Source organism: Poecilia latipinna, unplaced genomic scaffold (genome assembly GCF_001443285.1).
Source record: "Poecilia latipinna isolate Pla-1442-1.1 unplaced genomic scaffold, P_latipinna-1.0 Scaffold102, whole genome shotgun sequence".
NCBI lineage: Eukaryota > Metazoa > Chordata > Actinopteri > Cyprinodontiformes > Poeciliidae > Poecilia > Poecilia latipinna.
The window spans coordinates 431,340-445,694 of NW_015112718.1; the positions used below are offsets into that span (position 1 = coordinate 431,340).

At 38.8% G+C, this 14,355-nt stretch overlaps 1 protein-coding gene and 1 long non-coding RNA gene across 2 annotated transcripts in view; both read left to right on the forward strand.

Annotated features, from left to right (window-relative positions):
- Positions 1 to 325: 325 nt before the first annotated feature.
- LOC106944209 (uncharacterized) lies at positions 326 to 2,942 on the forward strand. Its single transcript, XR_001424154.1, has 3 exons — positions 326 to 792; positions 872 to 1,028; positions 2,567 to 2,942. It is a non-coding gene; the product is annotated as an uncharacterized LOC106944209 (long non-coding RNA).
- A 4,749-nt stretch (positions 2,943 to 7,691) lies between these two features.
- elavl2 (ELAV like neuron-specific RNA binding protein 2) overlaps positions 7,692 to 14,355 on the forward strand; it is a 43,659-nt gene continuing 36,995 nt past the window's right edge. Inside the window, exon 1 of the mRNA XM_015027436.1 lies at positions 7,692 to 7,821. Within this exon, the coding sequence (XP_014882922.1) occupies positions 7,742 to 7,821 (80 nt within the window). The 5' untranslated portion in view covers positions 7,692 to 7,741. The remainder of the gene's footprint in view (positions 7,822 to 14,355) is intronic.

A 14,355-nucleotide genomic window follows, 5' to 3' on the forward strand; every position in this document is an offset into this window, starting at 1 on the left:
GCTGAGTGGAGTGGAGTACCGCTCCAAGATGGCCGTCCTAAATCTCGTCAGCGACAATAGGCGAGAGCGGTCCATGAGGAGTCTATCCTTATATTATGTCCATGTGCGTTCCAGTTGTACACGGAACTGGGAAATCTCGTCTTCCCAGTCGGAAAAATTAACTGCAACACCCTATGATGCTGGAGCAACTTCAACGACCCCATTTTGGACTTATAAGGCAGACTTCGCGCTTCATAATGGCCGCTCCTCGCATTAACATTGCAAGAAGTGGTGAAAAAAGTGTTTACTTTACAAGACAGACAAATCAATGGTACATGTTGCACCTGGAACTCTAATCTGAAAAAAATTGAACGTGGTATTAGCTTATGAAACGTAACGTTAAAAAAAATATATGGTTGTCAGAACTATTGTAAACGATGTTTGTGGGCGTCGCCATGTTGAAATCCCGACTTTTTAACTAGACCGCTGTTACCTTGGGTCTAACGTCAAACGTCCGAGTTTCCACTTCTCGGGTAACTGGAGCTCAGCATGATTTTACTTTTTGAGAACCTCTGAGAATAGTAGGTAAATCTCATACAAGTAACTGGGTGTCAAACTGATGACAGCTGCTGCCTGTGTCTATGTTTAAGAAAAAAAAGGTGAACAAATGCATGCTCTTGAGCCAAACACTCCTGGTTGAATACTTTTTTCACAAGAGGGGAAGCAGCAGTAGTGTGCTAACCATAATACAACAGGACTTGGAGGAATACTTCAGGCCTCTTGGAGCCACTGAATCACTTTCATTTGCTTCATGTGAGCCATCTTTGTGTGATGTATTGGGCTTGTTTCCAATAGTATGCGATTTGTCAGCTCTAATTAATCTTTCACCCAGAGGGTGCTCTGCAGCTCGCAGCCTAATATGTCTGGTCTCCTTGGTGGAACGGAGACGGCTGATTTCCTACAGCTCCCTGGGTATGGTGTGGTTGGCCAGGAGCGTGCTGCGAGGCCCTGACAGCAAGACAGTGCTGGACCAAAGCTGCAGGAAGCTGGTAAGATTTGCTAATGATTGTTGCCTTGGCTGCCACGCAGGGAATTCTCCTGAGCAGCATAGCATTTAATACACCATTGCTCTAGGAGTACTTGCCGGCTGTTTGTTCAGTCCCAAGCCAGAACGACTGAGACTGACACTGTGATGCTGTGTCTGGGTATTTAATGTGGGCTTTAAGAGGTAACTCAGGAATACTTGGACCGAAAGGGTTTCCTTTAAAAATTAAACAAGAAACGACAAGGCACATAACCTGTGAATAGAGATCCAAGTCTGTATTTTATTTTGACTTTACATGACAAATTAAAACAGTTGCAAGAAAATGATGCACGGTTTTCAGAAAATAAAAACTTGAGAAGTATGGCCTCTGTAACTAAAACTCCCCTTGTTGGCTTTAGGTGGATGACTAAGGGTTTGCAGGTTTGCCTTGCTTTCTGTCTTCAGATGATTGGCTCAACACTTGAAATGCTCAAAGCTTAGGATACGGTTTACAGTTGAATAGCCTGGCCTGCTTTAAGCATCTCTACAATAGCATCCCTAATCCCCAGTTAGGTGACTTCAGAAGCTAGTTGGGAATTTTTTTTAGGGGTATTACATCATAGGGTGCCAAATACAAATGCACCCTATGCTTTTCAGTTTTTATTTGTTGGTGTTGATCCACCATATAAATCCCCCTCCTCCCCCCAAAAAAAAAATACATTGAGGTCTGTGCTTTCAATGAGATATTTTTTCCAACAAAGTTCTGCCACATATAATGAGAGAAATAGTGTTCTTTATATAGTATGTCTGCACAGTTTTCAACTGAGAAAACAAGTAGATTTGAGAGTCTACTTGTTTATACCAAAATATGCTTCCTGTCTTTCAAACTTGGTTATTCTTGTTGTTTTCCGTTGATTAAGTTCAGTAAATTGACAGGCTGCGGGTAGGAAAATGTCTAACGTTTCAAAGAAGCTGGTTGTTTGTAACAGCAGCGTCAACAAGTGTGACAACATGAAGAAATGAGAGAAGACTTTGGCGCCGTGCTGTACATTCACAAATTACCATAAAATGAGACAATAGGCTTTCGTCCTCCTTTCATCTTAAGAGGTCTAAATGTTAATGAACTGATATTTGTGAAGTGACAATAACTTCAAGGAGATTCAGAAACTAGACTGGACGTAAACGTCTTGATTCTGATTGCTTTTGTCTTTACCTTTCTTTAATGTTGGCGGTGAGAAGAAAAAAAGAATTTTTAAAAGGAGACATCTGAAAAGGATTTCCAGGTTTTACATCATGATCACATGCTAATACCAACTGCTGTGAGCCAGAAAGCTGGACCCTCATCAAACTACGAAGAGTGACGCTCGGAGCAACAAAATTGCTCTGAAGCACACTATTGGTGCACTATTTACGCAGCCTTAATTAAAACAAGCAGAAGTTTTGTTTGGTTGTGCTGGATGAATGTGAGGTGTAGCATAGATTGGATGTTTATGTTTTCTGGTAACACCTGCTTGCTATTTGTGCATTTTTAAAACATCTTTGTTTTTCCCCTCTTTTTTTCAGTTCAGACCTGTCAGCAAAGCTGCCAAGACGAGCACAAGCTGCGAGAAGATCTGCAGGCAAATTCTCCTTTCAACACTTTCAGACACTGTATCACAACTTCTCTGCTTTCTTTATGGAATACTAGAATCCACGCTAACACTTATGTGGTATTGTGTTGATTTGCATAAAATGATTTGCCATTTACCTCCCTTGAATGGGCTTCAAGTTTAGCAGATACAGTGCAGCATTCAAAGATGGCACAGATCTTAGTTCTTTGTTTTCTATCAGCAGCATTTGGGATAGTTTTCAACAAAATTCTTGGTAAAAATGGAATTTGCATGTCTGCATTTTTCAAATTTAATTAAAAATGGCTAAAGACAAACAATTTTACACTTAAGTTCTTGTGTCTTTTGTGTTTTTTGAATACTTGTTTAGTCAAGTTAGTATACAGTCTTGTGAAAAGCACTGAATCAGGAGCACAAACTTACTTAGAAATGAGAATTGATTTATGGTTGCTGTGCTTCTTGCCGTTTTTAAATTGGCTGTGATTTGGTCAGTCCGGATTTGGGCTTGCTGCCTTTGGTTAGTTTTGGCATTAGGTCAAGGAACAAATATAATGCCTTGCAGAAGTATTCATTCACCTTGGAACTTTTTCCCCATTTAGTCACTGCACAGCCACCCTCTTCAAGGTAATTTATTGGAATTGAATATTCTGCGAAGGCCTCAGAGATTTGTTGGAGAACATTAGTGAAAAACGGCACCATTAAGCCACAGCAGACAGGCCGAGAGGAAGTTGAGACGTTTAAAACAGAGTGAGAGTATAAACATCTCAAGCTTTGAAAGTCTCAGAGAACGCTGTTCTGTTCACAATCTAACAATGGGAAAAATATGGCAGAACTTCAAACCAATGGAGGTCATTGATCTAAACTAACAAGCAGGGCAAGGACAGCATTAACTAGAGTAGCAGCCAAGAGCTACATGGTAACTTTGGAGGAGCTGCAGAGAGCCACACCTAATGTGGGAGAATCTGCATACAGGACAGCTGTTGGTTGTGTTCTCCACAAAATCTGGCCTTTACGAAAGTGGTAAAAAAAACAACAACAAAAAAAACATTACTCCCAGCACACCTTGAAATGTTTTAGATGTTAGACGTGTTGGGATGGTGGGATCTAGATCCAGTCCACGACAGGAAGTGAAAATGGCTGTTGACTGATGGTTCTCAGTCATCTGAATCAACTTGAGGTGTTTTGAGAAAAGAATGGTTGAAGGTTTCAGTTTCTATATAGGGATATATCTCCATTTGAGATATACCCCTAAGGGCATCCCCTATTGGTTCATAGGTGATAAATATGGAACTATAGCAAACTTTTCTTTTTTTATTATTCGAAAACTATGCATTCTTTTTATTCTGTTCTCCATGTACATGCATAGGTTTATTGTGAACACTACAAGGTCCTCCTACTTGGGTCAGGACTTGACTGGGGTAATTTCAAAACATGATCTAAAGCATTTCATTGCAGCTCTGATGGTTATGTTTAGTCACGCAGCCGGAAGGTGAAACCTCCAGCACCTATTCTCAAGTTTTTAGCAACGTCCAAGAGGTTTAAATCCTGGATTGCTGCAGCCCTGTCCATCTTTCAATCGACTCTTGCCAGCTTAAGAAAAGCATATCCACAGCATGATGCTGCCATCTACTCATTTCACTGTGCGGATGCTGTATTCAGGATGATGTTTAGTGTTAACAATGTAACAATGTTTGGCCCACATGTAACAATCTACATGTGGGCCAAAAAGTTTAGCTTTGATCTCACCTGGTCATAGCATCCTCTTGTGTTTGTACCTGTGGCAAATGTTAATGCAGCTTGTCATCATTTTCGTGTAGCAACAGCTTTCTTCTTACCTTTCTTCTGTGTTCCTTGGATGTAATGATGCTGTTTGTCAGTAATGTTCTCTAAACAAAACGATTAGGCTATCAAAGAACATCTGACTTTATACTAAGCTAAATTTCACACAGGTGGGCTCATAATTCAGTAACTTAGCAAGGGTCACTTTGCAAAGGTTTTTTTTTTAATATTGGTGTGTCAGTTGTATGAACATATTTGCATGACATTTGTTTCTGTCGTCCTTTTGAGTTTTAGGGTGCCTTGGAATTAATAAATTGGCAAAGCTATTTTCTATGCAATTAGTTTTGCAGGTTCCTGCCCAGAATCAACCCCCCCCCCTCCCAGTCTAACTGTTGCTCCACTCAGGCTGAACAACGGGCCTCACAAGTGATTTAAACTGGAGCTCTAGCAGCCTATTCGTAACGTAAACGCCCATCTTTGTTGCTGATCCGAGTGCTGGGCGCTGAATTGTGCTGTACTCAGTTCTGACTGAAGAGCCCTGCAGGCGGTCTATATGCGAGCGCGGCGCTGTCTGTGGTGCTGAAATCAGCAGCTTTCGATTAGCGTATAGACAGGTTTGCGGCAGAATTACGCGGCTGATGTCTGCTGTTATTTACTGATGATAAATTATGTGAATGGACCAGATAAAGACGGACAGAGAGAGGCGGGAAAAGGGCGATGGAGATAGGTTTTTGTTTTAAATAGTGTTTTATCTGATGATGCAATAAAAGCCAACACGTGAAAGTAGCGCACCTTAAATGGCCATCGGGTCATTTCAGTGCAGAATGTGGGTTGAAAGTGAATCGAATGACGCTTGTCCGTCCTTCAGTGGAGCGGTGTTTGACTTCAACTGCCATATAAAGGGAGAAGAAAGAAAAGAGGATGAGGAATAAACGCGCTGTCTCTTTGAGTGACTGTCTCGGGGACGAATTGCAGCTTGTGATCCAGGAGCGACGCGCGGCGCTGAGAGCCAATGGTGTTTAAGAGCCGCCGCACGCAACGAGCAGCGGACGGGGAGCCACTCCGGGTATACCTCCGCGTCCGACGCATGCTCGTGAGTAGGTTGAATGGGATGAAACGGCGAGTGCGGAGAGGTATATAGGCGCGCTGTGATGCGGCCCGCATATATTCCCCGGCAGGACTAGCTTCTTTTAAAGACAGCCTCCTCTTCCGCGTCGCTTTCCACTCCAGTGATGTGGCGTATTTGTGTGGCGCACCTGTAAAGAGCGAGACACGGGGCAGAAAGCCGGGCTCTTTTTTTTGTTTCATTATTTGATTCCCTTTTCTTTCTTCTGTTGGCTTTGGGGTTTTTTTTAATCTTCCCCCCTCTCCCTTCCTCCTCCTCCCTTTTACCTTTTTGTTTGTTTCGTGCATTTGCTGAAACGATATCATTCCTGTTTTTTGATTTAATAAAACATTTTATTTTTCTCATTTTATCTTGTTTGTGTTGGCTTTTTTTGTTATGTTTCCAAGTTTGAACTAAAAAAAGAGAGAGAGAGAGAGAGAGAAAGAGAGCGCGGAATCCACATCATTTGACCAGGTGTTTCATTCAGAGATTGTTTGCCCCAAGGACGCCCCTAACTTTCGTTTATAGAAACGGTAAGATCTTTTTCTGCACATTTGCTCATTCGCTTCAAGCATTTTGAAATCAACCCATTGGAATAGTCTGTTTCGGTTGGTCCTTTTGGTGTGCAGAGCAGATCATCTTATTGCATGCAGACGTGACAGGGGTGGGGTGGGGGGGGGAGGAAAGTCACTGTGGTGCATTCATGTGACGGCTGATTTTTAACTAGGAACTGGAGAGCTTTCGTGTAATCAATGAGGGATTTATGGTAATGCTTTTTTTTCTGTCGTGTGCAGTGCTGAAACATGGGGAAGAGTAATTTTGGAAAGCGGTCACTACAACAGGCTAATTTAAAACATAGTTTATCTTCTAGAGGCCTTTGTTAGGTGCCAAACAAACTCTTTGTTTTTAATGCTCTATTTTCAAACACTAACTTATTAAAAATGGATATATCCTGTGTAACTCTTGACGTGAACAGAGCTATGTAGGTTACACTCTGCAGCCTGCATGTTGTGCCACTTGGAGTTGCTGGATGAAGTTCTTGCTTTCATAGGCACATTGTGTATACTCTTTCTGAATTTCCATGCAGGTGTGACTGCACAAGTCAAGTCTATTTTTGGAAGGTGGGGAGGGGCGAAGTCACTGGAGAGGGGCTACTTTCAAGAATGTATTCCTAATGTAATATATTAAGAATATCGGCATTGCTTAGAGTTAATGCTTGTAGTTGTACAATAGGCCAGTAGATCGAGGTACTTCATAGTGATACACATTAGGCAACTAAAAATTATTATTATTATTAGTGGGTGTTTCGCTGTTGGTCATAAAACTTGAAGTAAACTTAAAGCAAAATACAGAAAAAAAAAAAAAAAAAAACCAGGGATGGGCTATTGCAAATCAACCCATTTCTTCTTTTTTATATCAATTTTTAAAACTAAATTTTACATTTTAGTCGAGGTTTAATAGCAGACTTTGCTCTAAAACTACAAAAACAAGACCATTAATACAATAATGTGTAAAAAATATATATATATATATATATATATATATATATATATATAAAGCATGATTTAAAATGTGTGGATGTGTAAAATAAAAAGCCTAGCAAGCATGGACAAGTAGCTGGAACGATTCTTTTTATTATTCGTAAGTGCCATGAGAATAATACTTACAGCACCATGTAGATGTTTAAGTTCACAACAAACATCTAACACTGTACCCTCTGACAGATTTTCCATGGCACCACTGTGCAACTAATGCTCGGTAGTTTTTACAGGATGTCCACAGATGGGCAGTATAGAGCGATCTGCAATTTCAGATTTAAACTATCTGTGCAACTGTGTTTGTATAATCTGGAGATTATTGAAGTTACATTTACTTACGCAGTATGTTAAAAAAATAAGTATTTTACACGGATTGATCTCTAATTATGTCTGTATTCTACACAAGCTAAAAACAATATGGAAAACTGATTCAGTTGTAGTTTTTTTTTCTTTTTTTAAACTTTTGCTATGTTGAACTGTTAGCCGACAAAATTGTCCTTTTGATTGTTCTTTATTGTTTGTTTTTTTACTTTTTACTTTGCCAAATGAAGCGGCTTCTGAAAAAGAAACGCGTTCTCTACAGAGCCTGCAGCTGCAGCTCATCATCTAGTTATGAATAAACTAGCGATGGATCCTCTGCATGGCTGCTGATTGGCTAACGCCCTGATCAGTTTATTTAGGAGGTGCGCGTTCCCGCCACCGCCCCCATATGCTTCGGAAAGACTGCGACCAAACATTTGTCTGCAGGGACTTCATTAAATACCCGCGGCGCCGCTTCAACACTTCGAGGTAAGACACGTAGTAACAGTGGAGTTGAAACGGTCACTGTGGTGGTGGGGCTGTTCGTCTTAAGGCCGTTTAAATGGAAGGGAGTTTGCTAGCTGGCAGGGCAGCTAGCAGTTTGTGTCTACCTATCATAAGGTGTTTCATTGGCCTTATTGTTATACTCGAAAAACGAGTTGCTCCTACAAAAATGGTGGCTAACTTAAAATTCGCGTATGACGAAACGAACCCATGTTTTAAACCAGAAAACATAGGGGTTGTTGCTTTTGATAACGGTCCTGCTAATGCTCGCCATATTTTTAGTAATAACGCCACTTATAAGTATAATCCGCTCCTGGTGGTTTATGAGTAGTGTTTTTTTATGTTTTGTTTTTAAAGAAATAGAATGCTAAAATATTTTTTTTTCTTTGCGTTATTGGCTCTTTTTCGAGTTAACGGTAACTACTAGCTTAGTCGCAGTAGCACAGCTGCAACGCATTAATTAAACATGGCGCCTCCACACTCGGTTTTTCAAACGCCAGACTCAAAATTGTACTTATTTTTTTAAAATACAGCTCAAAATTGGAGCCCGCTCTATGCATAATTCAAGTACGTTTTGTCGCGGTACTGTAGTCTCCTCTACAATTTCGCTTCTTGTTTGCTTGGTTGGTTTGCTAACATTTCAAGCTTAATCTATAAACAAATTATGTCGTTGCTGTTTTGTTGTGTCGCTTACAAAAATATTTATTCTAGTTTTGATTCAAGCTCTAATCTCTGAAAACAGTTGTCTGTTCTTCGCAAGGAACTACTTTATCTTCTCTCTAACGTACAAGCGTTTGGATACATGATTATAGAACATTTAATTGTGATATTGAGTCATTTCTAGTATTGGACATCAGTTGCACTGACACTCCAAACAGGTAGCTTTAACTTTTTGGCATAAAAACTGTTCAAAATGGCTAAAAATCACAATTAACAAGTACTGCTTTCCAAACTGTCTTGTGCAATATTATCGATGTACACACTGTAAAGCCCCCATGCGCCATGAACTCTAGACCCTGTATTAACCTTGCTTTAGTTTGAGCCAAGGAGAAATGCTAATGTAGCTACTTGGAGAAACAGCTAAAGCCTTTTAAAGTGGAAGTGTTTTTTTTTCTCTTTTTTTCTCCCAAATTATTAGCTTTGTGTCCAGATTTGCCTTTAGTGTAAAACATTCGACAATATTGTTTTAAACCTCATGTGCCAGCTCATCTTAACAGCTGGATATGGCCTAAGCTAACATTTATCATTTAAATGTTAAGATCATATATCCAAGTTTGAGAAACTGCTGAGTTGCATCATTTTGAAATGGTATACATTGTGCTGCAGATAATGGTGCTAATGTACTATTGGGTGGTTTTGATAAACAGAAGCCTAATAAAGGAAAAATATTTTAACCTGAATTTCAATGGACCATGTCACTATTTGCACTATATAACATTCTAAAGCATTTTTTGATAGATTTGTACTCTTTTGAGAAATTTGTTTTGAGCAACATGTTAAAGGGAAAGTAAAATATTTACTTGTTAGTTTGAGTCCCCTGTGCCCCAACTCAATAGTTTTGATTTATTCAATTTTTTTGAGCATTTTATTACCATAAAAATAAGCTGCTGGAGGGGAAAATAAATGTGAGGCAGTAAAGATACAAGCAGATGCTTGATGGACTGAAACGCATACAATCAGTTGCTTGTAACTTTTTACCCATGAAAGCCACAATATTCCTTTTGGACTGGGTGCCTATCGCCACTGATTCCGATGAGTCTGCATGATCAATTGCAGAGGAACAGCAGATTACTAAACGCATCCAAAACAGATCAGGTGGTGATGCAGTAAATTTTGACTTGAATGACGGGGACCTCAGATTTTGCAGCCCTGTCATGTAAGAGATCTTTATTGAGAATGTAAATAAATTGATTCTCACCAGCAAGGAATTCAGAAAAAATGACTAGTTTGAGAAATCCGAATACAATGATGCTTTCCCAATTCTCAATTCACATCTTTTTATATCTTACATATTTTTGATTGGGCCCTCTGGGGTCAATGAAATTATATTCTGGCCTCAAACAATTGAGGGTCATTTTTGGACATATTTAAAGAAAATTCTGGGAATTATGCATAGACGTCAATGGAAAAAACCTGTGTTGTGTAGTTTCCAACACTGGAAGCACTTTTAGTGAGACCAGAAGGAAATAAAATCAGTCATGTCCTTGGTATTACAACTCTGAGTTATCTTGGCAGTGAGTTGGACAGTAATTAATGTAATTAATTTTGGCTATTGTAGATGTTCCTAATCACTGACCTTTTTAGTGGTGTTTTTCTTACCATTTTATATACCGCACTTGATCTCAATCATTAATTTTGGCAGCAGTGGTTTTACCCCTCTGTCTTGGAGTTGAACATGATAGTAATTTCAGTAAATTTGTTTTTTGCATATTGCTCTGAAAATTTACTAGTAGGTTACTAAAATATGGAATCTCTGTAGGGATTTGGTTAGGTTTTTTTTATGGTCTAAATATTTTGTAGTTTCTTCACTAACACTTTACCTTTTTAAGACAAAGTAATTTTGACTGGGAAAAAATACTGACCTGAAAGTGCTAAGATGCACTTTTGAGCACATTCTAAAGCCGGGCATATAAAATATAGTCTCTTAGTATTAAAATCATCTTTGGAAGCAGCTGCATGGTTGTGAAATGTTATATAGTGTCTGTTATTTATGGTTTTAAAGTAGCGCTTGTGAGGGCACAAGAGCTCTTCATTTTAATTAAGTTGCTGCAGATGAAGTCTCAACGTGTGATGAATATCTGCTGTTTTTAGCTGTTTTCTCCCCCTTTATTCCTGCAACCATTCCAGCTTCAGCAACCACTATACTGCTGAGGACATGAGATAAGAGTCGCTGTCTCTGTGTATTGCGACTGCGTTTGCCTTTCTAAATAAAGGCTGCTGACAGGGACTAAAATGCAGGACTCTGAGGCCACACATCACTTTTCTCTGTATGGCATTGTGTGTCGCTGTCAGAACCAGGTTAGTATGCAGAGACTGGCTGAAAAGGGAAGCAATTTTATGTCTCTTGTCCTTCCTAAATGGTCATCCGTCCCCTTTTCTTTTCATAACATGGCCTCCTTCTCTAGTGTAGTGTGGCTTGTCTGGATGTTGCACAAGATTTAGTCTGTTGGCCACAGGGTGGCCCTCCCTCTGCATGGGCAGATCGTCACTGCAGGCCAGCAATGCATTGCCCTTGAAAACACTCAGTGAATTACAACAGCTTCCACAGACGCAACATCTGATGCTCATGGGCTTTTGTGCCTTGCAGTTTCTGTTGGCATAAAAAAGAAATGGGTTTGAAACATGACTTATCCCCTCCCCCAAACAGTCAAAATGATTGTTTAGGAGTTGGGACATGTATAAGTTCTTTATCTTAAACAAAATATTCTCTAAATTCAGTTAGTCTATGGAACAATTTGCTGTAAAAGGTGTTAAAAGATTGTAGATTTGTGTTTGACATTTTGTTGATAGACCTGGTGAGTTTACAGTTTCCTCCTAACAGAAGGTTTTTTTAAAAGAGAAAAAAAAAGACATTCGGTCTTAAGCCAAGCTGCACAGAATTTGACATGTTGAGAAACCATTTACCTGGAGATGTCAGTGTGGTGGAGGGCTGAGACTGGCCTTTTGGGTGTGGTGATGGCCCACAAAATGACTCTTCAAGATACTGAAGTAATGTTAATGTTTTTGTTCCCAATATAGGAGTTTTTTTTATTTTTTTTAGAATTGGTTCTCAAAGATTATGTTGGGGCTTTAGCTGCATTTATGTGCTTCTCTCTGTTTTCGGCACATAAAGAGCTACAAAAAAAACCCGACCTACTCTGATAGTTTGAGTCTATGGTTGATTTGCTTGAAATGGTAAGTTTTAAGATCAGTTAAGTACATTCTGTGTTGATTACCTTGTAGATAGAACAAGGTAATACGACACTTTGGCTACCAAGCAAATGTAATTAAAGTTGCAGACATAAAATGATTAAATTCATGCTGCTTGAAAATAAAATTTAATCTACATGAAAATACAAATGGATGTTTATGGGCTGCACAAACAATGTGACTTTAATTTATAGCCATTTGCTCCAGCAGCCAAACTCCATCAATGCTTTAATTTCCTTGTCACATAATTTAGGCCTTTTTTTAATGCAGGATTGTAAACTGCAGCATTTGCCTCTGTACACTTAGTGTGTGGGTAAGCAAGTCACATCTGTGGTTTTAACAGATATTTTGAACCGTTACTTGTGGGCTTTTAGTTTTCAAGGACAGGTTGTGCATGTCAGTGTATGCACTCTGGAAGGTTTTCTTGCTCTGCAGCTTGTCACGCATACTTGGTCAATTTAATTCTCTGAGGAGCAAGTAGCTGGGATTCGTACCTCACTTTGAGTGCTCTGTGTCACATTGGTACATCTGATCTCACCGTTATCTTCATGCTTGGCATAAAATTGTATAGGTAGTTTATGTGAATTGGCTTTTTTGTTAAAGAATTGAGGCTTAATTTCACTTCCCTGTCTTGTGTTAGTCTGGAAAGAAAGCACCTTTTGGCAAATATTTCATCTTGTTTTCTGATGTAATGCAGAATCTTTACTTTTGTACAGCTATGTTTTCAGACTCTGGCATCAGGTGTAAAATTTTTACTGTACGCAGTTGTCACTTTTTAGGTGAAAGAGCTTTGTAAATCCTGGCTGGAATAAATCTGAGAACCTGTGAAACATTGATAATCTGGATTATAGCTATTTTTGACTGACTCATCTGAAGGGGAAGGTACATCAGGAGTACTTTAAGGTTACACATTAAATGACTCCTTTAACACAGTTTGGATATCATGCTGAAGTCTGTTGAAACTGAAAAACTTGTGGATTTTAGCCAAATGCACTTTATTTATGCCAGCAAGTGGCATAGTCTACCAAAAGAAACTTGGTTTAATAGAATAAAATTAATTATACCGTAAAATGCATCTCTTTTGGCGTTGTCCTTATAACGGTGACATCGTGGGTCGTACTTAGATACTCTTTAATCTCAAATTAATCTTGTTGATATTGAAAACGTTTTTTTTTTTTTTTATTTACATTTAAATGGTTTGAACTATTTAAGGTAAATACGACCATAGAAGAACTAGCAACTTGGTGTAGAAGAGCTACAAGAGGTGGAATATTGTGGAATTTGGATTTGTTTCTTTCAGGACCATCAGCACTCCTGAGACTCTCCTGGCTTGAAAAGGATCGCTGGTCAAACATGTTCCAAAGCAGGAAGTAATGGAGGCATTTTTTTTTTCTTTCTTGGACATCTTTTTTGTGCATTATCCTTCAAGTGAAACTATTACAATTCTGCAGTGCATTTGGGGGTGTATAGTCTAGAACCATAGGTGCACAGTTTTCAGAGGTGGTTGGTGGGCCTTCCCGTCATTCATTTGTCTTCATGGTGTCGGCCTCTTGGACTTCACACTCTGCGTAATATGGAGACACGACTATAGCCCTTTCCTCTTGAACATCTCTGTTAACCCCAGTGTTAACAGACCTTCACTTTTGACTAGTTGAGTCATAAAGCTGCGGATGTGAAATGTTTTTTCACCCTCTTTGCATGAGCTGACCTCTATGAACTCCCTTCCTGCTACAAGAAAAGATTGAGGCAGAGATCGCAATTTCCAGCATGTTCGTCCTACCAATTTTGTTTCTAGCACGATGTACATTGTTAAATACTTCAAATGATGGACAATATTCCACATTTGCAGCCTTTTCTCTTTTTGTAGGGTGAGGGGAATGGATTTTTTTATATTTTTATTACTTTCCTTTACAAAGTGACTACATAAAAAAAAAAATCATGCATGATACAAAATCACACATGGTTTAATGTGTCAAAGAAAATACAAAATGGATAAGTAGTTTAGCTAACAAAAAACTGTCTAAAATCGACCACCAAATGGAAATAAAAATACTTGAATACACAAACTGTTGTGGTTTGATTAACATTAGTTTCACAAGATGTTAAAATGTTTTTTTAACATCTTGTTTTAACATCTTTATCTTTAATATTTTTAATAGTAAATCTCTTTAAAATACTTGCCACCAAAATCATCTTTGTTTTTATGGCAGTACAACCATGTTTGCCTTCACCTTTTCAACTTGAATTCCGCTGCATGGGTGATGAAGTAAAGTATGTGATGTTCTTATTGGTTAATTCAACCATTTGAATCATTGGCTGCATCTAAAATATGCAGCTTGCAGGACTCTATACCATATTCTGAGTAGTGTTTTTTCATTTTATTAAAATGCTACAATCATTGTTCATGAAGATCTTATATGGATAAATTAAAATATGAACAGTTTCAGTGTCCTCCTAGATGTGGTGTTTTGACACCAAAATTTATGTTAATTACATCAGGTCTAGCATTGTTCATCTTTTATTTGAAATTAACATCAATATATACATGTTTTATCATTTTGGCAGTATAGCATCATGTGAACATCTTGCTGTTTCAGAAGTAAGATGACT